This window comes from Lampetra planeri, chromosome 20 (assembly GCF_965212315.1).
Source record: "Lampetra planeri chromosome 20, kcLamPlan1.2.h2, whole genome shotgun sequence".
NCBI lineage: Eukaryota > Metazoa > Chordata > Hyperoartia > Petromyzontiformes > Petromyzontidae > Lampetra > Lampetra planeri.
In genome coordinates this window covers 4,094,796-4,119,466 of record NC_136126.1, presented here as the reverse complement: position 1 = coordinate 4,119,466, position 24,671 = coordinate 4,094,796, and the positions used below count along the sequence as shown (strand labels likewise).

General features: G+C 43.6%; 1 protein-coding gene across 17 annotated transcripts in view; it reads left to right on the top strand.

Annotated features, from left to right (window-relative positions):
- LOC144724293 (dynamin-1-like) overlaps positions 1 to 15,128 on the top strand; it is a 58,315-nt gene extending 43,187 nt beyond the window's left edge. For 4 of the 17 annotated variants that reach the window (XM_078603288.1, XM_078603284.1, XM_078603286.1 and 1 more), the window contains 4 exons: positions 376 to 543; positions 2,672 to 2,904; positions 3,516 to 3,743; positions 5,447 to 7,525. In XM_078603288.1, coding sequence (XP_078459414.1) covers positions 376 to 543; positions 2,672 to 2,904; positions 3,516 to 3,743; positions 5,447 to 5,612 — 795 coding nt within the window. In that variant the 3' untranslated portion in view covers positions 5,613 to 7,525. Of the gene's footprint in view, positions 1 to 372; positions 544 to 2,671; positions 2,905 to 3,515; positions 3,744 to 4,029; positions 4,042 to 5,446; positions 7,526 to 8,090; positions 10,021 to 10,355; positions 11,300 to 11,633 lie in introns of those variants that run through there. The other 13 variants (XM_078603287.1, XM_078603282.1, XM_078603285.1 and 10 more) reach the window with 8 other exon arrangements.
- The last annotated feature ends 9,543 nt before the right edge of the window (positions 15,129 to 24,671 follow it).

The following is a 24,671-nucleotide window of genomic DNA, read 5'->3' as shown; positions in this document are numbered from 1 at the left end:
TATTTAATTTCCCTGCTGAAGTAATCCTTTCAGCATATTTTTTCATGCATCCTTTATTCTTTGTTTTGTTTATGAAGTTTCTTGGAATGTTTAATGGTTGAAAAAATAACCCGTCGTGTTGTTTTTTAACTCTTCCCCTTATTTGTGAGAGTCTGTTACATGGTCACAAAAGTAAAAATGTAATTAAGACGTGAGGATCATTTATTTTCTGTGGATATTTTGCCAAAGCAAGGCGATTTATAAATGGAGTTGAGAGTTTAACAAAGAGTTTTTGTATTGCTGTGTGGGCACAACCTGGAAGTGGAACAAATGGATGCTGCCCCCCTTGCTGTTTTCCTTTTCAATCAGTCTCCTGTGTCCTGTTTCATACAGCAGAGTGAGAGTGAGGAGTCTACCGGAGACAACTTTGGGAATTCCATGGACCCCCAGCTGGAGCGCCAGGTGGAGACTATCCGAAACCTGGTTGACTCTTACATGAGCATCGTCAGCAAGAACATCCGAGACCTCATGCCCAAGACCATCATGCACCTCATGATAAACAACGTGAGTGAACAAGCAAGCGCCTGATGAATACAATTTAAATATGGGTGGGTTTCATGATTTTGGGACGTACGTGGCAGCCACTTGTATTAAACACGTGGGTTCATCATTAGTATATCTCCATCTCCATTTATATATAAAAGGCAAAGTTGTGAATATGTGTGTCTGTTCAAAATGTTTCGCGTACTTCCCGACATGCAACAAACTGCAAATTTGCCATGTGGGTACTTTCCAGACTACACCATGCAAAAATTGTAGAAATAAACTTTTTTTGGGGGTGGGGGGGGGGAGCTCAATAATGCATATATTTTTTGCACGGCAAGTGAGCTATGACGTCAAATCTGTCACGTGACCCGCGCATGTGGAAGCGTAACGCATTGTCGTGTAGTGGTTAGCGCGCTGCGCTACGAACCCGGCGACCCGAGTTCGATTCCCGCTCACGGCCACCACCAGTGACGATTATTTGAACCGGTCCTGGGCCTCCCCTAGGTCGACTCAGCCTCAAACGAGTCCCTGTTGTGTGAGCATTGCCACTGGGGAGACAAAGGCGGCCGGGTGTGGTGAATCCAAGTCCCGGGCGAAGCCGGGTAGTACAGCTTGTATATATATATTTCGTATTAGGACTATAATTCAAACGTAAGTAATGTGTCCACCTTTGAAGTTATTTGACGGGGGGAGAACAAAATGTCTTTTTCATCCACGCTGGGATGACAGCACATTCATTATAGTGTGTCCGCACCAATGACATATTCCATATATAACACTTAATTTCTAAAACTAGATAATTACCTTCAAACTTACACCCAATGTCTTTCGTTATGATTTTGCTTCTGAAATGTTAACTCTTTGGCGGCCTAATTTGTTGAACTGCCCAATATATATATATATGCTTGGTTCTTTCGGTAAAGTCACGTAGAAGGGAAATAATAAAATAATTTTAAAAAATATCAAACAATAAAATTCTCACGACGTTTCGACTGCAACACAAGCAATCATCAGGTGTGAAATCCACAAATCCACAGCAAGACAGAACATTTTCTTGCTGTGGATTTCACACCTGATGATGATTGCTTGTGTTGCAGTCGAAACGTCGTGAGAATTGTATTGCTTAATATTTTTATTAGTTTATTATTTTCCTTCTCCGTGACTTTACCGAAAGAACCAAGAATATGAATCCCTGTAGTCACGAAAGCTTTAAATAAAAATTTGCCCAGATATAGTTGAGGGAGATTTGTGTTTTTAGAATACACGGTGAATTGCTGTTAATCTGTTGGGTAGTACATTGTTATCTTTCCTATTTTTTTAAAACGTGACTTTACCCTCCTGGAAATGAGTCACAAGTGTCTGGTGTTGGTTTCCTAGGTTAAGAAGCAGAATAATATTAATAATATTACAATCGTCGGTGCAATGATATTGTTACCATCCTAAAGTGGAACGGACAACGTATGGATTGTAATTATGAACGTTCAATGTGTTGTAAAGCTGGTCCAGTTAAATACTTTGTCTAAAATGTCACGTAGTTTAAAACGGGAAGAATTTCCTCCAAAGAGAAATCCATATTCACAAAATGCATTCCATTGGCAAAAATAAATTTATAAAACAGTATTTATCATGGTGAAGTATGGTCAAACAACCCACATGATCGACACAACATTGGAGGATTCCTTCATCCAGCAGTGGAGTCATAGGGCTGTAAAGTGCCAAGTATGAACACACTGAAGATTCACTATTACGCATGTTTATAACCTTTTTTCCCCTCCCTTCCTAAATATTTTAAACAGAAAGCACTTGCTCATAAACATAATTATTTCACACACTCATCATTGTCGGTTGCAAAGAATTCTACAGCACCGTGCGCAAAAGCTGCCTTGGTATTGCCGAGCCCGATGTAGCTCGCGTCTCGGAAGTGATTTCTCTGCTGGTGTGCTGGTGAATATTTTTATCGTAATAGATTCGCCCACCAATTGATCTTAACATCAAACCATGGGGAGAACGGGCCTCCGATTTTTAACCAGTGACCACGGTACGACACAATCGGGGCTGGAGGGAGAAAAATTACTTAATTGCAGCGAACGGATCATTCCGACGAGACCTGATTTGCGGACGATGGCGCCGGCGTGCATTCTTGCAGACGAAGGATTTCATCCACTCGGAGCTGCTGGCCCACCTGTACTCGTCCAGTGACCAGACCTCGCTGATGGAGGAGTCGGCGGAGCAGGCTCAGAGGCGCGACGAGGTGCTGCGCATGTACCACACCCTGAAGGATGCGCTCAGCATCATCGGCGACATCAGCATGTCCACCGCAACCACTCCGCTGCCGCCGCCCGTAGACGACACGTGGATGCAGAACAACGCGGCGCCCAGGTAAAGCCCCGGTTCGCACCCTTTTTAGTTCAACCTCAACGTTCGTTGCCAATCGCGCGTGTACCGAGAAGGGAAGTTGCTCCGCTTCTAAGCGGAGCAAAGTTTAAATGGAAAAAAGATGCAGTTTGTTATGGCCATTTAAAGCGTTTGCCACCATGTTTAGGCTCGGTGTTAACCCAGTGTGTACAGGATGTGCCTTGAGGAATTGTGTGCAAGTTGCTCCATCAACTTTGCTCTGCATCCGCGTGTTTGAGGCGACTCAGTGGGGGATCATTTGTGTCCTTTTAATAAAATCAAGTTGGCATTAAGGACTTCGATAATACGATACCCCTTATGGTTTACATCAAATCTTTTCTTAGATGCGCTTCTGAATGTGCTTTATCTTTCAGCTGCCGTTCGCTTGGCTTTTTGTCATTGGTCCTCGCATTAGTTGCACACTTCCTCGCTACGCTTTGCTTTGCAGCTGAATTCTGCCAATCTTTTGATGCCTCTCGCCCACCTGATCTGCTTGGCTTTTTTTCGGCACCCGTCCTCCCTCCCTCCCTCTCTCTCTTTTTTTTTTTCTCCGCTTCTGCCCGCTTTCCCCCCCCCGCCTCGGTTAACATATTCAGGCCTCCCCCCAGCCCGACTCCCATCCGGCGACCGCCCAACTTCCCGCAAGCGCGTCCAGCCGGCCGTGGCGCCGGGCCCCCTCCACTCATGGCGGCAGCATCGGCGATGGGCGGACCACCCATCCCCAACCGCCCGGGCACCCTCAACCCTCCGGCTGGCAGCGACCCCTTCGTCGCACCCCCGCAGATTCCGAATCGCCCGAACCGCGCCCCGCCCAGCGTGCCCAGGTACGTCACCCGTTTCTCCTTCTCTACGGTTGTCGATTCGCCACCGAGGTTTTTTTTTTGTCGCCAGGTGCACAGCGTACAGCTCTCCGATGTGTTTTTCTTTTTGGGGTCGATGACGCCGTTTTGCGCTTGGCGTGACGCTCGTCCGTTTTGCCTCTCCCCGTGCTGGGGGGGGGGGGGGTTAGCAGCTTGAGGAACCAAAAACACATCGGAGAGCATTCGTTTGACTTGCCTCGCGCTTATACGGAGACGCAACCCTCGAAAGGAATTGGCTCGATTGTTGCAGATGCGTACCTAGGTTTGCTTGTCAAGTCCTGTCCAACAGCGGTTATTAAAGCTTTTTTGAAGAGGCAATATCTTAGGTTGTGTTTTACAGTGTCAGAATGCCGCACTAATTGGCGTATTAACTTGTGGCGGTGTAGTGTACATTTGCCGACAAGTGAGATCGATGCGCGCCGGTCATTTTGATCATGCTTGAGATTTGGTGTAACATTGTCTTCATTAACACAGTGCGTCATCGACAAAATTATTTTAAACTACTTTGGCCTCCTTGTTGACAAAGTTATGCTTATAGAAGAGATTGTGTGTGTGCCGTACTTGGCTTCCTTGTTTACTTTATTCTGTAGTTTGTACTTTACGTTTGTGTTTTTTGTGCTGTCAATGTGTGTGTACTAATATTGTCAGCAAATTAGTTTAGCATACCATTTTTAACTTGACCTTATTGTCGGTAGTGGTTTGTATCAGTAGAGATCCAGGATACTTCACTATACAATTAGTCTCTTTTAACAAACTAAATAACAAATTCATCATCCATCTTGAGAAGCCCTTTCCTTTGGACAAAAAAAAATCACAACTTTTTCTGCTTGAGCTTACTGCCTCTAACCCTTGAGCCTAACGTTCCACTTTGTGCGTGTGTTTTTCGGTGTTTGTGAATGTGTACATTAATCCTGCAACACAAATCGTGTAGCGTGCTTTGTAGCGTAGGCTTTGACATTCACTGGGAAGCCACGCATTAAAAAAATGTTATCCATGCTAATCCAGCACAATAAATAACACTTAAGCCACTTTTATTAATTAAACCTTTTAATGTTGCAACTCTATTCACAAGGTTAACTGAAAACCATTCAAGGGCAAACTGAATCTCACTTTCCCAACCCTGTTGTTTGCCTCGCCACAGCTCCGTTGTCACTAACCGGTTGAAGCGTAAACAAGAAATATTTCTATTTTTTAAACATTCTGTGAGCCGTCTCTGGTATTATTCACAATTTTTCCTGAACTTTCATTGTAAAGTTCAAGATTTGACATATTCAAAAGGAGCAAACTGTAAAACTGAAGTAAAGAATTCTACATTTCTTCCAGGTGCACCTCGGGGTTGTGCCAAACAAAAGTATCCTATTGGTAGATGTCATGGGAATAAGTTCTGCATATTAATATCATTGTTTCGTCAGTTGATGGTAACTCCAGTCTGTAACTGTTTGAAACTCGATGTGTGCCTCATTCCTTAGTGACTTCTTTCACAAGTCATTGTGGTTGCTGGTCGTCATGGTTGTTTTTGAGGTTTGAAATTTTTGGGGGTTTATTGAGCTCTTTACCCATCTTCCATTTTTTTGCATGCGCATGTCCTTACGTATGTACGTACGTGCGTGCGTATGTGTGTGGTGCGCGTGTTTTTTTTTTCTTCCCCCCCCCCCGGCTGTTTTTAGTTCCTCCTTCCCTCCCTCTGCAAGTTCTGGTCCGAATCAGAGCCAACCCACCATCATCCGCCCTCCCCCGAACGTGCCCCCTCCTGGCACCACCCGCCCTCCCCCTGCCGTGCCCCGCCGTCCGCCATACCTGCCCCCCAGCGGGCAAAACCTCATCGATTTCTAGACTCGCGCGATCGCCGTTCGCAACCAAGAACGCACCACCACCGCCGCCCCCCCCTCTCATCGCTCCCTTCGCAAGTGGCACCCGTTACCGATTTCCATCGGCGTAAATCCCGCACGTCGCCGTCGAGGTCGCGTTGGTGACAGTCACCCGGGGGGTGCCTGGGCACCACATTGTGCCCGTTTTTATTTGATGCGCAGCCAAGTTGCGTTGCCTTTCTTGGATTAGCACTGCCTTATAGCTTACCGATTGATTTCTTCCATAAGTGGGCAGTTGGTGTAGCTAATCGCACACACGCACGCGCGCACAGGTGCACCGTAAATGTGTGTTTTTTAAAACAATTCCTCTGTGATGTACCATTAAACGTTGCAGGCAGAAGAGTTCAGTGCAGCAAGTTCCATTGTTGTCCTGTGCTGTACTCTCACAGCTAAGTTCACCCCGACTTCACCAACCCGCACTGACCAGCGTGGTCAAGTATGGTTAAGTAACCGCCATGAAATGCACTGAGTGGAAAAGGCATTCTGCCGGCAGTGAATTGACTATGAAGGGCTGTACATGTACTGTAAAAGCAAGGTGAGCCGGTAGGTCCTCCACTACAGCTTGTTCATATAATTTATTAAAATACATCTGAGTAAACTGTGCCTATGTGCAATGAGCTACTTCCAACGTAGAGCCCAGTTAATGACCCCCGAGTGGCTGGAGTGTGCAGGGTATTTTCTGAATGCACGCTCACTTGCGGTGGAGCAGGTCTAGCGCTCGTCAAGGTTACTGATGGCATTAGTACCACCACTCCTGGAGTGTTTTGAAAAGCAAATATGTTTGCACTTACCATCCTTTCATCAGTGGCTTCTGGAAGCTGGACTTTCTGTCAAAAAATATATATATTAGAGTGGAAAAAATATCATTAAGTTCGCTACGATACTTTTCTGCAAGTAAAAATCCACTATAATTATTAATTCTATATTATCTTGCAAGTTACTATAGTTGAGCTTTTTTTTTATGTTTGCGCTTAAGATCGTCGGTACGTTTAGATTTACAGCTATTGGCACATTGGCAATTAACGGCTGTGATTGTATATCTAGTGTGTGAGAACCACTTTAAGTAAGTGCTGCTTCGGTGTTGCCTTATTGGATAGGGTTAATCGGGAGTTTATACTCAATTCTGGTTAACTTTCAGCTGCATGTTTATGTGCAAGTTGGCGTTCAAGGGAAGTGAGCTCATGTGGGTGCGCTCACGTGACTAGGATTTATTCCGAAGTTTAATTGGTTGGCTACCCCAGCGCAACTTGAAAATTTGTGAATTATACATATGTGTATACAGTATATATATTTAAAATATGTGATTTGTGCAGCTTTATAGTTAAGCCATGAACAAACAAAAACAATAAGGGCCAGGAGTTGTTGGACATTTTATAATTGCCACAAGATAATATAGACATTTTGTTTAATTAAATCAAGTAAAATAAGACCTGGGTGTTCTAGTAAAGGAGGACATAGCTTAGTCAATTTCAAAATTACAAAAACAAGTTTTTGCTTGCTGTGTATAAAGCTTAATAAGGTAAGTATGCATTTTATGATTTGGCTTGGTTTAGTACATTCCACGATCATATAAGAATATTTCTCGTTTCTGTTTATCTCGGTGTTTGGCTTTAATTGGTGAAATTTAAATCGACCCATGGCTACCTGTCTGGTCGTGGATGTATATTTGTTGAGCGCCAACCCATATTGTTTTTTTTCTTCCCGTTTTGTAAGCGCTGTGTACAGTAATCGCACCCGGTGTTAAGGCATGACATGGCTATCTTCTGTTTCGCCCTCGTCCTCTGCGTTGCCTATTGTACACCCACACCATTTGTAACACTACAAGCTTTATTCCATAAAGTGGCAATAAACTCATATTTGGATTGCAGACACCCCAAAGAGAATGGTTGATGTAATTTGTGAGGCTGCGTCTCATGTTTGCTCCCCAACGGAATGTTTTAGCTGTCCAAGTAGCCCTGCCACCTTCCATCTGTCGCATGCCGCCGCGGGTTGGTTGCGCTGTCACATTCTGCTTCAAACTAACCTCGCGCTTGGAGTGGTTTAGGAAGGATTTATTCTCCGTCCGCTTTATTATTATGTCCTAAAAATGCCAGAGTGGGACTGCTTGTCGACTGAATTTTCAGCAGCCAGCTGATTTCCCAGCATTTTAATCATAATGCGTTTCAGCTAACAAAATATATCATAACAGTCTGCAGTGTGTGTGTGTGAATAAAATGCCCTCTGTTTAAACAAATACCAGCAAAGGCTTCGGTTTCCTCGCTATTTTTGCGACTCGTTTGATCTCATCCCTGAGTCCTGTGCTAACCACCTCGTCTTTTTGTTTTCTCTTTCAACCCTTCGCTTCTGGCTCCCTTATTTCTCCCCCATCATCGTCTCTCGCTCACGCACACATCCCTCCCCCCCCCTTGTGTGAATGTGCCGCGCTGGCCACTTTGTCGAGCAGCAGACGCCCTCCGCCCTCTCCCACTCGCCCGACCATGATTCGCCCAGATTCCAGTCTTCTCGACTGAGCTCTGCCTCTCGTCGCCACCACCACCGCTGCTGTGTGGTCTTACGTACAAAACAGCCTTCAGCTCCGCGGCTCCCTTCGTGAAGTAGATTATGCCCTCGGCAAAAGCGTGTGTCGGAGTGTTTGTGTGGGGTGTGTGTGCACACGTGTACCCTTCCAAGTCTAACGTAGCCCCCCTGCGAGCTTTTGGTGGCGCGTGCGTACGTGCGTGTGCGCCTGCGCGTGCCGCTCGTAACACGTTTCCAATTTTCCTATAGCACATTCCCGTTGCCTAAGTAACTGCAAAATATTAGTTATTGGTAAGCAACCCTTGCCAGTTTTGAAAGAGCCCACACAGTACTAATAATAAGGCATATTTATGGAAATCCTTACCACCACCACTACAATTGTCAACCATTTCAAGCTTTGAAAAGAAACGTAGGTGGCTGGGATTTTAAGTTAAGTAGAAAATAAAACCATTTCCACTTGCACAATGTTTAAAATGTGCAGCTGGAGGCAACAGGAATTCGCAGCAGCTAACCGTTATTGGGATAAATATATATTCCTTAATGGTGTGTGTGCTTTGAGCACAATGACAAGATTATCCTCACCGATAGTTGTGACTTCATCAAAGCGGGTTAACTTTGCATACCGCAAGTACGCGTGCATGCGTAGTGAACACAGATGTTTGCAAAGCTTTGATGCTTCAAGGCCGTTATGTGGAGCACAAATGTTAAGACACAAAGGCTGCTTCAAGTAGGTTAGTGCAATGCCCTGGCCTACAGCTGAGAGCGTTTCAATGTCACGCAGTGCTTGCCTACCGGCTCTCTAATGGTAAACTAAGTTTAACTCACACGCTAAACGTACGCATGGCGCTTTCGGTGAAACGGCTCTGTCAAAGTTGATGGCAATTGTATGGAGACTTAGCCATTCGAATTATAATAAATACCCCTGTATAACATTCTCATTTGATTCATTTTATTTTAGCTTAATTGGTTATGATTAATACTTTTTTAGTGGGCTCTCTTCCTGTAGTTTTGCAGGCACGAAACTGTAGGTCCTGTGTTACTGAAATCTAAACTCCAGCACTCTTAATGTTCTTTGTTCGTGTTAAATTGGCTTGAAAAGATAACATGATAAGTCATGCTAGCGTCTTGCTCGTTTGACTTGTCTGGTGAGCTGACTGACATCCGTTTTGCTTCCAAATTAACGCAACTCGCAATGAATGTACGTACGTGTGCTTTTGTGTCTTATTGCAACCTCCTTCAGTGCTGTGCGGTAACGCTTTGCGTTTATTCTATCGGCCTACACAATGTATGCAATAGACATTGTGTACGCCAAGATTTAAGTGCTTTGTGGTGAAATTGTTATAGCTGTGGTAAGTGAGTGTATCTTGTCTGTGTGCATGCATGGTACCGTCGCATGTTGGAAGTGTGGTTTGAGTCCTGTTTGTCTCCATGTCAACATTCCTTATTGCAAACTGCAATATAGTAAAGTTCTGATATAAATTGACCCAGAGCAAACCATTCATAGTTTTGAGTGTTACACGGCCTACCATTCCCATATTGTGAGCGTAATTGAAGTTCATGCCGCAATGTTTTTTTTTACTATAATAAGCAACACGATTACGTATGTTCTTTGGGTCTTTCGGTAAATAAAAAAAAAATGAATATAAAATAAACAAAAAACTACGACGTTTCGATCACAACACAAGCGATCGCTTCTTTCCTCCTGATGACGACCGCTTGTGTTGTGATCGAAAAGTCGTAGTTTTTTTTGTTTATTTCATGTAAATTTTTTTATAATTTTTTATTAATTTGTACCTATCTACGTAACTTTACCAAAAGACCCAAAGAATATGAAATTCTGCAGTCACGAAAGCTTTAAGTCACGATTATATATATGCATTATTAAACGTACAGGTTTATAATATCTACCCACGCCAAAACAATTCAGTAATTTGAACACGTGATAAGCAAGTCCTTTCATCCTTGTTCCCACGTCAAATTTTAAAAGAAATTCGCTTGAAATCCCCCTACGAATATGCCCAATCTCATCAGATCTCCGAAGCTTAGGGTTTGAGCCCTGCTTATTTGTGTATAGATGGTTGACCGCCCCATAGTTGGCCAAGCGTTGTGGGGGGGGGGGGGGGTGAGATGTGGCCAGGAGATGGCGATGCTGAGTGTCGTCCCTACCCCCCCCCCCCCGTTTGTGTGGTAGGTTCCCTTCAGGTTCTCCAGTTTCTTCCCACATGAAGCCAAACGCTCATTAATGGATTTGGCCAAACGTCCCAGTGCAGAATACCCTCCTGTAAGAGAATCGTAAGACTCTGTAGGCTTTTATGGGTAAATAGACGGAATTAAATATTGCGCTTATTATGAATTCAGTAGTTTTTGAATGTCTACATTGAAAAAGGTAAGGTATTAGTTAACTGTTGCTCATAATACAGCTATTAACAAAATGACAAATATAAGCAAATGTTATGCAAAGGTGAGTGAATAAAATGTACTTAATTGTTTTTTATTTCATTTTGATTTCAATTATACTTTCAACGTCCATTATTCGAATTGACATTCAATCACTGGCAAAAAATGTAGAAAATCTATCCATGATTACGGTCGTTATGTTTTAAGGGAATGTACACAGACTTGTAGTTTTTTCAGTGTTACGTCTCATATTTTATCCTGCCGATTTTATATGGCTAATCATGACCGGTAATAAAAGGTGAAATTATCAGTTACAAAATATGATTACCATTGCCTTGTGATTCATATTGTCAGCTGGTGAAACTCGTAACCTGCCTGTCCCACTGTTATGCAACTTCGTGGGGGGCTGTGTGCAGTGGTTCGTTTATAAGAATATAAAAATGTCCTGACCTAAAGTTTGTGTTGTGTTGACGAACCCGTTGAGAGACTTGTGTTCTACGAATGTAAACTCTTGTAATGACCTTGGTCATGCTAACTCCCTCTGACATTTCAGTGCAAAGTTTAGTTTTGTGTGCAATGTAATTGGCACTGTAAATCGATCACGCAATGTTTAAGTAGGCCGATGTAAGCATAAGAGTCGTATGCCAGTACTGTATCGTTAGCCTATAGTCTGTAGCCCGTTGTCCTGCTCCAAATTGTTGCAATAACTTGCTGTAATAAAGTGCTGTTTGTCCCCTATTCAGCGTGTGCTTGCTTGCTTTTTTCTGGAGTATCATAGGTTAAAGGCTAGCGTCATTTCCCCTAAGCCAACAATTTCCTGTCTCGCTGCGTCGCATTGCATGTCAGTTTTTTTTTATGTGGAACGTACCGCTCGAAATGCATGCGTACAGTCTATTCGTTCCATTTGGGAGTTAAACGGTCAAGCTATAATTGTGTGCGCGTTTAAAATTAAAATGGTGCAGTGGGTTAGCAACAAACTTGTGAGATCATTACTTGGATCTTTATTTATGTAGCCTTTGTTGTGGTGTGCTTGTGACATTCACGTAGTAATTCTTTCCTTTGTATCATCCAGGAGGCCTCCATCTGTACCTGCAAGACCTTACTCATTCCACCAGTAAAAAAAACTGCAATCATCATGTGCGACCTGTAAGTTATACATAGCAGTAAGTTGAACTTTGACAGTAATTCCTTCTTTGGGTGCGGGTCCAAAGGGGGGTTTGTGCAAAATCCGGTATCAATGCCTCCATGTTGGACAATGTACTCGCAAAGTTGATGCATCCGTGCACACACACCCTTGTTATTTTGAACAGTTGAGCACTCATTCTTAAATGCTGTAATATAACCGTTATTCGGCCCGTTGTGATTTAATACCTGCACCGCATGCATGCTTCTATCGTACAAAACCCCACCCCTCCGTCTTGCTGGTATGAAATAACATGCAAGGCTCCATTTTGAGATGGCGCCACCCCCGCTTTGTGCGGGGCGGCATGCTCAGTGCCGACGGGAGATCCTCGTTTCATTTATACATACGCTTGGCTTGTTCGCTAATATGGATTTCCTTAATGAATAAATGCTCGGAGGGCTTGTACCGAAGAAACTTTTGAAACCAAGATTGACCTTGATAGGATAAATCAGAAGACCGGCAAACCACATGGGGCATGCAATCTCGCGTTTGCGTTTTCAAAGTGCCGCGCGCGCGTTGAATCTCATCGGAGATACGTTGCGGTTCTATGCAGGTCATTGATTATTTTGAGTTTTACATCCACGACAAGCTCTTAAATTACCTTGGCGGCAACTTGAGATGCTGTTGCACTTAGACGCGATATAAATCCGAAGCATATATATGTAGTACCATTAGCGTGCGTTGGAATAACGTTGGTTTAAACAGGAGTCAATAGAGGTTGTCTTGACTGAAATCTTGGTTTTAAATGTTTTTGTAGATAACAACTGGAACAAAATATAAGCTCAGTGGCTTCAAACTCTTTCGCAAAACTCCAGCAAACCAGTTACAGGCCACATTTGTTTTCAAATGACTTAAATAATTATCAGTTGGGCTCAACATGATTATCGTCTGTTGTTTTTAATATTAGTTAACATTTGATTCGAAATATATGCAAATAAGCAAGTGAAATGAATAGCTGAATTTTGAGTGGTTTTCTTGCACGGAATCCGTGGAGACATTGAAGCTCTGTAGCAGCACATCGTTTCTTACCGGATCGGGTAGGAACGCAAGTCTCCTGCGCCGAACCCTCCTTTCCCGGAACTAAGTTTCAAGATGTACCGTGGCTTAGTCAGCGGGGGCCCCCCCTCCACACCCCGTAACTTTTATATTATTTGTAATTTGGCAGCGTTAACCCCCCCCCCCCCCGCTTTTTAAGTGAGTGAGCCGCTCAAATTAAAAGTCTTGGCCACGAGCCTCGTTGACTGTTGTTAGCTCTCCGAAGTCCACCGTGAAGGAGTGACCATTTGTTGCACTCCGCCTTGCTGGCACCGTGATGCTTTGCAACTTCTCGCGTCTGCCTCGTGCACGTTGTAACCAAAAAAAAAACCTTTATCAGCGGCGCTAACACTACATTCGGCTTTTGACCAAAAGTGGGTCAATTGATCAAAATCTCTGCTGTACATAGGACTCTTGCACAGCGGAGGCCATCGTTCAAACGACATTCTCACACGTGGGGAAGTGAGATCATGTGAAATGATTTGCAATTTCCACCCTCTTAAAGTTGACAGGGGACCCTCTCTCCCATGCTCGAGCACTTGTCTGTGTCGGATGACCCGATTGATTCCACTGGTGCGATCAACTTAATCGATGCTACTTATTAATTACAACACCACTTAAGTCATTCTTAATCAAGGCTTCATTTTAAATATAGATGTAGTCCCACCAACACCTAATGAAGTGCAGTAGACCTGTGTAAGTTTCGCCAGGCATGTAACTTAATATCTCTGTTTATTCTATGGATTGTCATGAATCGTGGTCATGATTCGATTCAAAAATTAATTTGTGTTTTGTTTTTACCGTACCATGTATATTGTTTGTCTCGAAGTGTGCTCAATCATTCTCCCTCTGTTAGCCTCAAGGCACACAGACCTGTAATGTGCACTTAGCCTCAGGGTTCAATGCATGTATCTTGAGTATTAGAATATATTTTAACGGATTAATGTTTACATGCCCGTGCATCACGATAAAAAACGTCAAAGGTTACTGACAGATTTGGCTAAACTGGAGTGGTAAAACCTGTATCGATTTCCATGCCTATGGACCAACCCTAATGCAATTGAGACCCATCTCAGGGGGTGTGGGGGGGAGTCAATCTGGTTCGTGTGCCTCTACCTCAAGTTATATCCGGTCATCGCGCTAAAATGGGCGCGATGATGATTCATCTGGGGCGGATGCTCGTTGATGCTGATCTTGTCCGTTTACCGATGTGGTTACACGTTATTAAGGGCCTCATGGAGCAACGTATCGCATTAAAGAGTAATGTGTACATCTCAATTGGGAAACGGCTATGGCACCAGGTAAGCGCACGATGATTATGATGGTGAAGGTTTGTGTTATTTAAACTTTGTACTTTTTGAGCCGTGTGACCATGCTGATGTCAGTACGGGCAAACCAAAGTGACAGGCGCAGGGGCTTACGTCTGCAAAACCTCGAATTGAACGTTGGCACGTCGATTTGTAAATAGCGAGTGTATTATAGTAGTTCTTTATGGATCAGTTTTTTCCAACTCAAATCCAAAACGTGCAAATTTGATTAACAAAAAAAACAAGACGTTTACTATTGCCAATCAGTGTGATTTAACAGAAAAAAATAACAAAAAAACACGATTCAACTTTAATCGATGGAGTATACAAACGCGACTGCAACCCTAACACTGTGTTTAAATATTGAAATCCATGGAAGATGCACTCCGAATTTCACACACTCCGCTTCACGGGAAACGTTGCCACAATGCACTCGTTGGCGAGCCGCGTGTCATTGGATTGTCTCTGTTCACCTCGACGCTTTTGTGTCCGCACCATTGTGCTACATCGAGCCCCTCGGTCCGTTCCACACAAAAAAAACTAAAACATTCCGTATTGTAAGTGACGCATTATAATGGATCCCTTATGTGTGCCGCAGCTTTTGGGGTGGGCTTGCCGTTCATGTACCGTGGCTGTTCAGTAAATCTCCTCTGCTGTGGCGTTTCTGCGCCATCTGGTGGTTCGAGCGCTTGGTGGTATAAGCCTATTTTACAGTGGCCGAACACCGGACATTTGCCGTAAAAAACAATAACGTTGCTTTCATGAAAGTGTCGTTTGTTGCCGTGGCGTGTTAAGTGCGCTTTGAATCGTTGACCCTCCTCGCGAAAATATTTGTTTGAGCCAGCTTGATTGTAGCCCTGTTGTTTTGAACTTTTTGTTGTTGATCCGGTGTAAATCTGTAAAAGCAGATGATGCCGTTGACGCATTTTTAAGTGTTTAGTACCCACTGTGGACACGAGGTGGTGATTTTTTCTCGCTTTAGTAATTCACAACGTATGGCTTGATACACTGCAAAAAATAATTAAATTGTGTTCAAGAAAAATAACCTGTGTGGATTCTCTTTTTTATATACATAAGTTCTCTTGCTTATAACTGGTTAACATGGTTTATATATACGTATCAAAAAAGTTATTGTTTATTATGACTGTTTGTTTAGGTATTTGCAGCGCATGAGCACACAGTCAAAGGACAGCCTTGATGGGTGTTTATTTTTACTGGAAGCGATCCATGTCCGTGACCACGAGGCCCCCCCCCCCAGGCATGCAGACAGAATGGACCACAAACACCGATTCATGCTGCCCCAGTGACTTGCAGTCCGTGCCTATAATGATGAATGAATGCATTAGCTGAACATTATTTGAACAAAAAATTGCCTATATTTTTCAGTTGTGAATTTTCATGGGTTTTGGTCGTGGATCAATCATGTATTTGTTTAAGTTTTTTTTAGAAAAATCACATTTTTGATCTACCCATGTTCATTTCATCTTGTTAAATATCTTTCATATGGCCAATGTTTTTTTTAAACCATAAATTGTGAAAAATGTATTTTCAAGATGTTTTGTAAAAATGTTGACAGATGCCTTTATTAAATGCTGTACTGGAATTTGAAACTGCTGTTTATTATACGATTTCATAGCTTCTCCAAGTCCAGCTGTACATTTAGAAAATATATTGGGCATATTCTCAGGTTTTTTCGGTAAAGTCACGTAGGTAAAAACATTAAAATTAATGAAAGTAAAATAAAACAAAACAAAATAAAATTCACGACGTTTCGGAGGCAACACAAGTCTCCGTCATCAGGTGGGACCGTCACAGCCGAATTAGCTGCATCAAGTGAAGCAATGATTCAAGATGTAATCCCTTATAAGCAAGTTGAAGGGAGGTGGAGGGGGGGGGAGAGCTTATCAGGCTGTGGTAGCCAATGAATGGAAACGTATCGGGAGGGAGGAGGAGCGGTGATCAAAGACTGCACGCAGTGCTCAACACAATGAATGGAGACGTGTCGGGACGGAGGGCGAGCGGCGATCAAAGACTGCACGCAGTGCTCAACACAATGAATGGAGACGCGCCGGGACGGAGGGCGAGCGGTGATCAAAGACATCACGTAGTGCTCAACACAATGAATGGAAACGTGGCGAGCGGTGATCAAAGAACAATGAAGAGATTACTGTTAAACACTGGATGTTAACACTCGGTGAAGTAAATTAAAATAGTGCCTGTCAGATAAGATGGTCCAAAAAGTGTAATTAAGTCTTTTTTGCGTGGTTAATAACATCTTTCCAGTGATTACTGAGTTTGTACCCATCATCACGGTTGAAATTATGTCTGTGTTTGTATATTTGTATGGCTTCGTGTACAAACCTTTGATGGTAGCCCGGAGGTTTGCAGAGAACCTTGGTCTCGGAAAAGACAATTTCATGAGAGCCCGCCGAGTTGTAGCAATGATCGGCAACGGCCGAAGAATCAGTTCTGCCGTGTTTCAGATCTGACTTGTGCTCGCGGACACGATCAGCAACATGACGTTTTGTTTCTCCAATGTAGCAATCACCACAAATTCGGTGTTGCTGATCGTGTCCGCGAGCACAAGTCAGATCTGAAACACGGCAGAACTGATTCTTCGGCCGTTGCCGATCATTGCTACAACTCGGCGGGCTCTCATGAAATTGTCTTTTCCGAGACCAAGGTTCTCTGCAAACCTCCGGGCTACCATCAAAGGTTTGTACACGAAGCCATACAAATATACAAACACAGACATAATTTCAACCGTGATGATGGGTACAAACTCAGTAATCACTGGAAAGATGTTATTAACCACGCAAAAAAGACTTAATTACACTTTTTGGACCATCTTATCTGACAGGCACTATTTTAATTTACTTCACCGAGTGTTAACATCCACAGTGTTTAACAGTAATCTCTTCATTGTTCTTTGATCACCGCTCGCCACGTTTCCATTCATTGTGTTGAGCACTACGTGATGTCTTTGATCACCGCTCGCCCTCCGTCCCGGCGCGTCTCCATTCATTGTGTTGAGCACTGCGTGCAGTCTTTGATCGCCGCTCGCCCTCCGTCCCGACACGTCTCCATTCATTGTGTTGAGCACTGCGTGCAGTCTTTGATCACCGCTCCTCCTCCCTCCCGATACGTTTCCATTCATTGGCTACCACAGCCTGATAAGCTCTCCCCCCCCCCTCCACCTCCCTTCAACTTGCTTATAAGGGATTACATCTTGAATCATTGCTTCACTTGATGCAGCTAATTCGGCTGTGACGGTCCCACCTGATGACGGAGACTTGTGTTGCCTCCGAAACGTCGTGAATTTTATTTTGTTTTGTTTTATTTTACTTTCATTAATTTTAATGTTTTTACCTACGTGACTTTACCGAAAAAAAACCTGAGAATATGAATAATTGCAGTCACGAAAGCTTCAAATCTAGAATATTGGGCATAATGTCATATTTAGTTACACAATTAAGGCAGATAAAGATGTGTTTTATCAATTTTATGCAAAAGATAATGTACAAACCGGCTCTGTATTTCTGTGCAGTAGGCTTCCTTGGCCAATAACCAGGACGTATAAAGTGAAGGAATTTTATTTATATTCCATATTAAATGTTTGATGGTTATTACTCTCCTGAGTTTTGATGTTTTCGTCACAAAACCAGTTGGTTCCAGCAATTTGCACTGTGCATATTGCTGTGCAAATTACAAAATGGCTCAATACTCGGAACTGTTTGAACTCCAGTCCATTAGCAAGAGTGTTTTAATTTAAATTTATAACTTGGGACACTGAGGGAATTTATATTAACGTGGAATGTGTGAATACTTGGCACAAGGAGGATAAATTATGGTACACGATATATGTATTATGAACTCACAAAGGACATTCTCGTGAATATTTAAAGAATACACTGATTTATACATACATATTTTACATAGTTGGTTATGTGGACATTATTTTATAGGCTCCCTCTTGATGAAAGTCCTCGGTGTTTTCCTTTAACAAATATATATTCAATTTGGTTTCTTGATAATTATATCCAAATGCCCATGCTCCTTAAAGAGTCCTGCCTCCAATGGAAGATTAGTGAAAATGTATCGTTGGGAGCAGTGGTGCGCACCGTCTGTGATCCACCGATTCCTCGGCCAGGTTTGGTGAATCATCCAGAACTTCCAAACTCCAAACTTCCCTGGGGCTGCATGCTGGCCAGGAGATGGCAGTACAGCAAGTACATTCTTGAACTCACTGCGTGGAGTTTTCAACAACATACTCTGCATGACAAACATACTGGAGATCTGTGAGAACGAGCTTTATAGCTCATCGGATTCATCCAGTATCAAATATTATTTGATTTATTCATGGAAATGAGCACGCATCCCAATCCAGGACCTTCCTAAAGGTATTGAGACTCGGCAAAGCTTTCCCCTATACATTAAGGATGCTGCTATTCGTCTATATTTTTTTCTGCCTTGACATACATACGACACTCGTTTTCTCCTTTCCTAGATATCACTGCCAAAAAACGAAAATGTAATTAATGGTAAACAGAGGAGTTTCTTCATCGTCGAGGTAAAAAAAAAACATCTTTTGGACCGACGGTCGGTTCACATTTGTTTTTTTTTTTTGAGCGCTATTCCCCATGCGAGCAAGGCTCGATGTTGGCGTCTGGGACTGGCAAAAGCGCCTCGCTAAATATGCGCCCGTTGGCTTTCAAAGCGCACGGCCACGCCAGTAGACATTTCCACAGATGTGTGGCAGCTGCGGCATAAATCTGCCGCAGGAGCAGATTTGCTTGCAGCGGTTAGCGGGCCTGTTGCACAAGACACGTTTTTTTCAATCTTTAAACCACACGGTCGCTGGAGCACTGACCCCCGAAGGCCCAAACATCGCCAAGGGGTCATCGACAATCGGGGCCCTCTTCAAGGGCGTCACTGATAAGCGGGCGACTCCCAAACGGAAAGCTGAGGGCTCAAATCCTGATTGGGGGTTGACGCAGCCCTTCATCCCCTTTGGAGGGGCAGGGGGGGTAATAAAGGAGTCCACTATTGTGGGGAACTCAGCAGTGGTTCCATATAGAGGCTCGCCCCTGCCATAGGAATGTGGAATTTCCAACACTGGCTCGGGGCTGTAAGCACGAGATGAGCACCGATGCCTCAACGCTCGTGTGAAGCAGGAAATCGCTTCCGACTTTTTTTGTTGTTAACAGATGAGAATTATATTTGGTTTCTTGCAATTATGCAAAGGTTGTTGATAACTTTGGAAAATAGACAATGGGAGGCAATTCCAAAGACGAGCAGCGTGGTGATGGGGGGGGGAGAAGTCTTGTGTTCCTTCAGTATGGATGGATCAAATCAGTCGCCGAAGGATTTGAGTCTTCAACGCGGGTGAAGGAATCATTGCTGTTGGTCACAATTGGGCTGCTGTGTGTGCTTGTCGACTCGTTTAGTGTATTTGTTTGTACGTGGCTTAATGTTTTTTTTTCTAAAGCAGCAGTTGCCATTCCACGTAGCCCCCCATTCACACATGCAGGAATGCAAGACACAACACAGACTGTGCAGGCATGTTGTGTTCAAAACGGCATATTTACATTCACAACCCTCTGCATTGCAGCCGGCCTATTTAAAGTAATTTTCGGTCAGCTGGTGAACCCTATGAATTATGAAAAATAAGATTAGGTTCGAGCCTTTCTTTGCAATAGAACTGGTGGTAAGATGTTCAAACACTAAATATATACCTTTTTGATTAGACAATTATCAGAGCATGTGTATTTGCATGTTCACCATAAGAATACATGTGGTTAATGTAAACTTGATTCCTTGCAAAAGTGTTATTGCCAGAAAGGGTAAAACCTATTCTTATTTTTCATACATATAAATGACTGTTCACACGCAGAAAACTCGTTATACTTCAATCAGACGTTATAAATATTAACTCCCGGAATGCATTTCAAAATGCTCAGTCGCGTATTCGTTGCATCCCAGGAATTCCCATCATCTGATATCACTCGCCACCAACCCTCAACCACCAAGACTATTTCAGTCCCTGGAAATATAGGAAATTCCCCCACAGAAGGCCAGTCATCCAAAGACGTTGATGTCTTCCTTCCCTTGCAGTGACAATTGAGAAATCCCGTTACGTCCGAAGTGACTAATTGGTAGCGTTGGTCCATCGCGTCGATATTTGTGAAACTCCAAAACCATCCAGTCTACGAGTTAGCCAGAAGATGGCGGTACAGCCAATGGGTTTGTGAACCCGTCTGGTGTGGAATGTGTTTCCCCCACTCTCTTAGAAAAGGAATTGGCAAAACATCCCCATGCAGGGCCCTCCGACCAAACAGTTTTATCACTCTGTGATATTTTCGTGAATAAATAAATCACGTGCTGCGCATCGTCATAATCAACAACCATCATCTATCCACTGCTGGATGAAGGCCACCCCAGCCAATTGGAAATCCCCTCGCTGTCTTGCGTTGCCATCATCGCCACTCGCTGCTGCACATGAACGGGTCTCGCCGCTCCATCGATGCGGTGGTGATCCAATCGCGTGAGTTCTCTCCCTCGGCTGCCATTCCGTCAGCATTCGTGTCCATTGGTTCACCGTCTGTCCTCACGCCGTGCGCCCACTTTTCTCATCGCTCGATGCGTTGTCTCCAGGTTGTAGTTCTTCTCTGGCTCACAGCGAAGTCTTCCTTCTGCCCGTGTAATTTCAAGCATGCATCTCTCTCTCTCTCCTTTCTTCTTTGCACACTTTTCAACTTTATTTCATTGACGGTGCCAGCGTCCCCCCATGTTTCTGATTCACACGTCAAACGTTACTCCTCAGGCACGTTGGTCTCTCGCTTTTCATTTATCAATTCAATGTTTTTGCCAGAAAGCACTCCCATCCCTTTTGCGTGGGTTTTCTGCTCGTTGAGGAGGTTCCCAGCACGTGGAGCGAAACGTCGGACATCGTGCCAAACAACATGCGGTGTAACCTGAAGTAACGCCCTCAGCAATTGCCCGAGGTACCGTACAGCATACGGGAAGTCCTCGCTTAACGTGTGGCGTTCACACAACAACGCGTTTTTCGCGATGATGTCGTTCTTCCATCGGGGAACGCTTTTCGCGCAATGCGGAACGCGGCGCCGTTATAACGCGGGAACGCCCTACGTCGTGCGGAGCGCGACACCGTTATAATGCTGTGTCTGAGCGGCCGACTGGCGGACTACTTTCTTGAGCTTTGCAGCTGAGCGGCAGAGTGATGCAGTACGCGGAATGATACAGTAACGTGGCGGTGTACCGTCAGTTCTTTGTCCCGCCGTCTCACTGTGTGGTGTGCGTAGTGGTTGTACATAATACCTCGCCGAACGTTATCGTTACGTTATTTGTTTTCGCTTAACGCATTTTACACTTAATGCGGCACTTTCATCAAACGTATTAAACGAAAACTTACTGCATATATATGATCCTGCGGCCTTCAGTTGTGCCCCTCCAATCACCTAGTTGTTCAGCAAACGTATTTTATGTGACTTGTTTTTCCCACGTTTACCCAACTTTGCAGCCTTTTTTATACTTTATGTAATAATAATATTTGTTTTCATAGAGAATCTTTAATATCCAAATATCCCGGATCGCAGTCCATAAAAACTATGCTCACAATAATAGTGATATCGTTATCCAGTAAAAGCTCATGAAAATAATGACAACATTACTCTCAATATAGATACAATATTAAAAAAACTAACTACGACATAAGGCAATAAAATTGCACTCGTAGGTAAAATTCAGTACATTTAAACAATTACATTTGAAATGCAGTTTTTTATGTCTGGAATCCGTTTTATCAGTGCCTAATTACATTATATATATAAAAAAAACATAGCTCTAATCTCTGTTCTGTTCACATGATACGTCCAAATGATTATTTTTTGTATCTTAAAGAAGTCAACAACCCTTGTCGTGGCTTCCCGGGATCACGAACCCAGGATCTCAGCCGTGCTCGCAGCATTCTGGACCAGAGACGGCACCTAGCCACCTCTTGAAGGAAGGGCGCGTCTTCATAAGAAATCCGTTTTCTGTTAATCACAAGGTGTGGCGGCTTTAAATAATAATGAAAAAAGACGCGAAAGTGTTTTTTTTTCCCTCTCTCCACAATGATTTATGAGGGTGTAGCTGCCACTGTTTTACTTTCAACGGACAGACAAAAACATGCCCCTCCCCCCCAGGGTTGTTAGCGAGCCAGACAAATTTTGCTGCGACCATCAAAAGCTGCAGGTCACTGGGTCATCCTCGCAACAGCAGTGGCTTTTGGCTAAGCCTTCGAACAAAGGCGGCGGTCACCGCATCGCTCGCCCTTTCAGATGTGCTTCTGCGGCCGTCTGGAACGCTCTTCCCTTCCAATATTAGGAAGCCACTGGAGCTCTGCACTCAGATTTTAAAGTCATTTCTTGAGAACCGCTTTTTGTGTTTAGTTTTGTTGTTCGTCCCGCGCACCTCCGACTAGCGTGCTTAGAGATGTACGGTGCGAAAGAAGTTCAACATACATACAGTACTTTGTAAAAAATGAGAGTGTGCAAGGATGACTATTCTGCGGAGCTTGATCATTAAACTCTCTGCTCGTCCGATACTGCGCTTTGCAGAGAGACGTTATCGTATTGACAACAGGGTCCGGGCGCGGCAGCACACGGATGTGCTCCAGCACTTTGAAGGCAGCGGTTTGTGAAACTTTCAAGTTCTCTTTAGGCTGCACAGTGGCCATGAGAATTAACAATTTTGATTTTACCAGGTCAGGGCCCACTAAGCTATGTCGTTATATATTTTTGAAAGAAACGACCTGGCTATCACAAATGATAGCTCAATGAAGTGTTAAGCTATGGACATCCTCGCAGCGAAATTTGCTTAAAACGCATGTTTCTAAATCTGGAGGGGAAAACCCGGAGGACGTGGAGAAAATCCACGCGACCACGGGGAGATAGACACGCAAACTCGAAATATACAGCAGGCTTCAGGGTCGTGATTGAACCCACGACCTCCTGCATACCAGGCGAGGTGGTTAGCGTCTCGCCACCGTAATCAGGCAAGTGCATCGAAGTCATCGGTGCGGAGCCTTCAGAGTGTTATCTCGTCACGTGGGAATTCTGGTCTCGTCTCAATCGCCAAAGGGGCCGTCCATAAATGACGTCACGCACCTGGGGGGGTTAGACATTTGTGACGATGTGTGACGAGGGGGGGGGGGGGAGAAATGTGACGTCACATCAAAATGCACAACTTTAAGTAATTATAGACAACACGTTCCACTTAATTAAATAGACTTTATAATAAATGTTTTCTCTGACAACATCAGAGTTCAGCGCCACATTAAATACGCACTACAATGACAATAGTTTAAAGCGATTTGAAGCATGTTTTCTTTTTTTCGGGGGGGGGGGGGGGCAGAGCTTTGTGACGTCATATTTGAGGGGGGGTCTGACTTTTTGTGACGTCGTGTGACGAAGAAGTGGGGGGGGGGGTCAAAAATCGTCCAAAATCGCGTGACGTAATTTATGGACGGCCCCAAAGCCCAATTGATGAAATTCACCAAAACATCTGAATGCAGCCGAAGAAAGGCCTCGAGTCTCAGTGAAGCTTTCCCGGACACACAGAGTCTTCACCGCTGAAGCTCGCAGAAGAGAACCTCCAATCTCCTCGCCGAAGGACGCGTGGCAGACTTTGCCGACGATTCACTCCACGGTGCACGGCACACATTATCTCCCCATATAGCAACTTTCCTCGGCGTTATCCGTGAAACAGCTGCGCAATGTGGTTTTTCGTTAATCTCGAAGGCCAGCGTGCCACGAGACTCAAACAAACCATTTTTTGGAGATACAGAAGAGCATACTCTTAGTTCTTTCGGTAAAGTCACGTGGGTAAAAAATTTAATTAAAATTATATACTAGTATATAAGGTCGTACCTCTTGGGACTTCTCTTCACTTGATACAGATATATTGCTGTGACAGTTTCACCTGAAGACGGAAGCTTGTGTTGCCTCCGAAACGTCGTGATTTTATTGTTTTTATTTTTATTAATTTTAATTTCATTTGTTACCTACGTGACTTTACCGAAAGAACTAAGAGTATGAATCATTGCAGTCACGAAAGTTTCAAATCTAGAATTAATACAGAAGAGCGTCGACTTATTTTATTTTTACACATTGGTCCAAAGTATATATATAATGAATGCGCCTATGGTCTCCAAGTCCCAGTGACCAGCATGGTGAAGTATGGTCAAACAACCACCACGTCCCAACATCGTGTAGGAAGAGGCATTCATCCGGAAGGGGATTAACAAAGGGGCTGTATAAGTTATTATTTAAACACAACATTATAAATACTGATTTAGCATAATTATTTAACACTGGGTACATTAAAAAAAACATACATTTAGAGTTGGGAAAGACCTGATAAATGTGTAATGTTATTGTACGATTGGCCATGCTGATTAATTGTAAAAATTTGTATTCTCCAAGCTTGATGTTGAACACTGATGTAATTGTTATTTCATTATAAAAAAAAACATTGCTGCATTTTAAACTCAGACCGAGTACTCTTTCTCAGACACACAACAGCA